A 1,309-nucleotide genomic window follows, 5' to 3' on the forward strand; every position below is an offset into this window, starting at 1 on the left:
AGGGAGGGAGGGAAGGAAGGAGAGAGAGAGAGAGAGACAGAAAGAAAGATTCTATGTTTCCTGGTCACCATAGTGAGACGCTGTCTCTACAAAAGATGAAAAAATGTATTGGCTGAGCATGGTGGTGTATGCCTGCAGTCCCAGCTACTTAGGAGGCTGAGATTCAAGCATCACTTGAGCCCGGCATGTCAAGGCTGCAGTGAACTATGATCACACCACTGCATTCCAGCCTGATGCCAGAGGGAGATCCTGTCTCTCTTTTTTGTTTTGTTTTGTTTTGTTTTGTTGTTACCAAGTCTCCCTCTGTTGCACAGGCTGGAGGAGTGCAGTGGTGCAATCTCGGCTCACCACAACCTCTGTCTCCCAGGTTCAAGCGATTCTCCTGCCTCAGCCTCCCAAGTAGCTGGAATTACAGGCATGCACCATCACGCCCAGCAAATTTTTTTGTATTTTTAGTAGAGACAGGGTTTCACTATGTTGATCAGACTGGTCTCAAACTCCCGACCCCAGGTGATCCGCCCGCCTCGGCCTCCCAAAGTGCAGGGATTACAGGCATGAGCCACCGCACCCAGCCAATGCTTATGTTTAATCCTTAGAGCAACTTGCAGGTTTGCTCCAAGGTTTAAATATGAATATCAGTCAAGCTAATTGTGCTCCCCTCCTCGTATGCAGTGGCCGCAAACAGCAGTGCCCTCCGTAGTATACACAGCCTGCTGCATGTAGGGATGGCCTTAAGGGACCTTGGAGATAGCCCTTTCCAATGTATGTTCATGTTTCCGACTTTGACCTCACCCCAGTCTAGACTCCAGACAGGTATGCAAGGCGCCTTTGGAAAGCCCCAGGGTGTGGTGACCAGGGTTCACATTGGCTAAGGCATCACGTCCATCTGCACCAAGCTGCAGAACATGGAACATGTGATTGAGGCCCTACCCAGGGCCAAGTTCAAGTTCCCTGGCCACCAGAAGACCTGCATCTCAAGGAGGTGGGACTTTACCAAGTTTAGTGCAGATCCATTTGAAGACACGGTGGCTGAAAAGCAGCTCATCCCGGATGGCTATGGCATCAGGTACACCCCCAATCATGGGCCCCTGGAATAGTGGCGAGCCCTGCTTACTCACAGCCACCAATAAATCCTGCTTCCTGTCCAAACCAATAAAAAAAAAAAAATGAACAGGGCACAGTGGCTCACGCCTGTAATCCTAGCACTTTGGGCGCTGGAGGTGGGCAGATTGATTGACCCCAGGAGTTCAAGACTAGCGTGGGCAATATGGTGAAACCCTGTCTCTCCAGAAAAAAAAAAAAAAAAAAA

The 1,309-nt window shown here is 50.0% G+C and overlaps 1 protein-coding gene across 1 annotated transcript in view; it reads left to right on the forward strand.

The window, feature by feature from the left end:
* The first annotated feature begins 905 nt into the window (after nt 1–905).
* Nucleotides 906–1,309, forward strand: part of CBLC (Cbl proto-oncogene C, E3 ubiquitin protein ligase) — a 53,234-nt gene continuing 52,830 nt past the window's right edge. The window contains exon 1 of the mRNA XM_011975134.1: nt 906–1,066. Within this exon, the coding sequence (XP_011830524.1) occupies nt 906–1,066 (161 nt within the window). The remainder of the gene's footprint in view (nt 1,067–1,309) is intronic.

This window comes from Mandrillus leucophaeus, unplaced genomic scaffold (genome assembly GCF_000951045.1).
Source record: "Mandrillus leucophaeus isolate KB7577 unplaced genomic scaffold, Mleu.le_1.0 Scaffold151, whole genome shotgun sequence".
Taxonomy (NCBI): Eukaryota; Metazoa; Chordata; class Mammalia; order Primates; family Cercopithecidae; genus Mandrillus; species Mandrillus leucophaeus.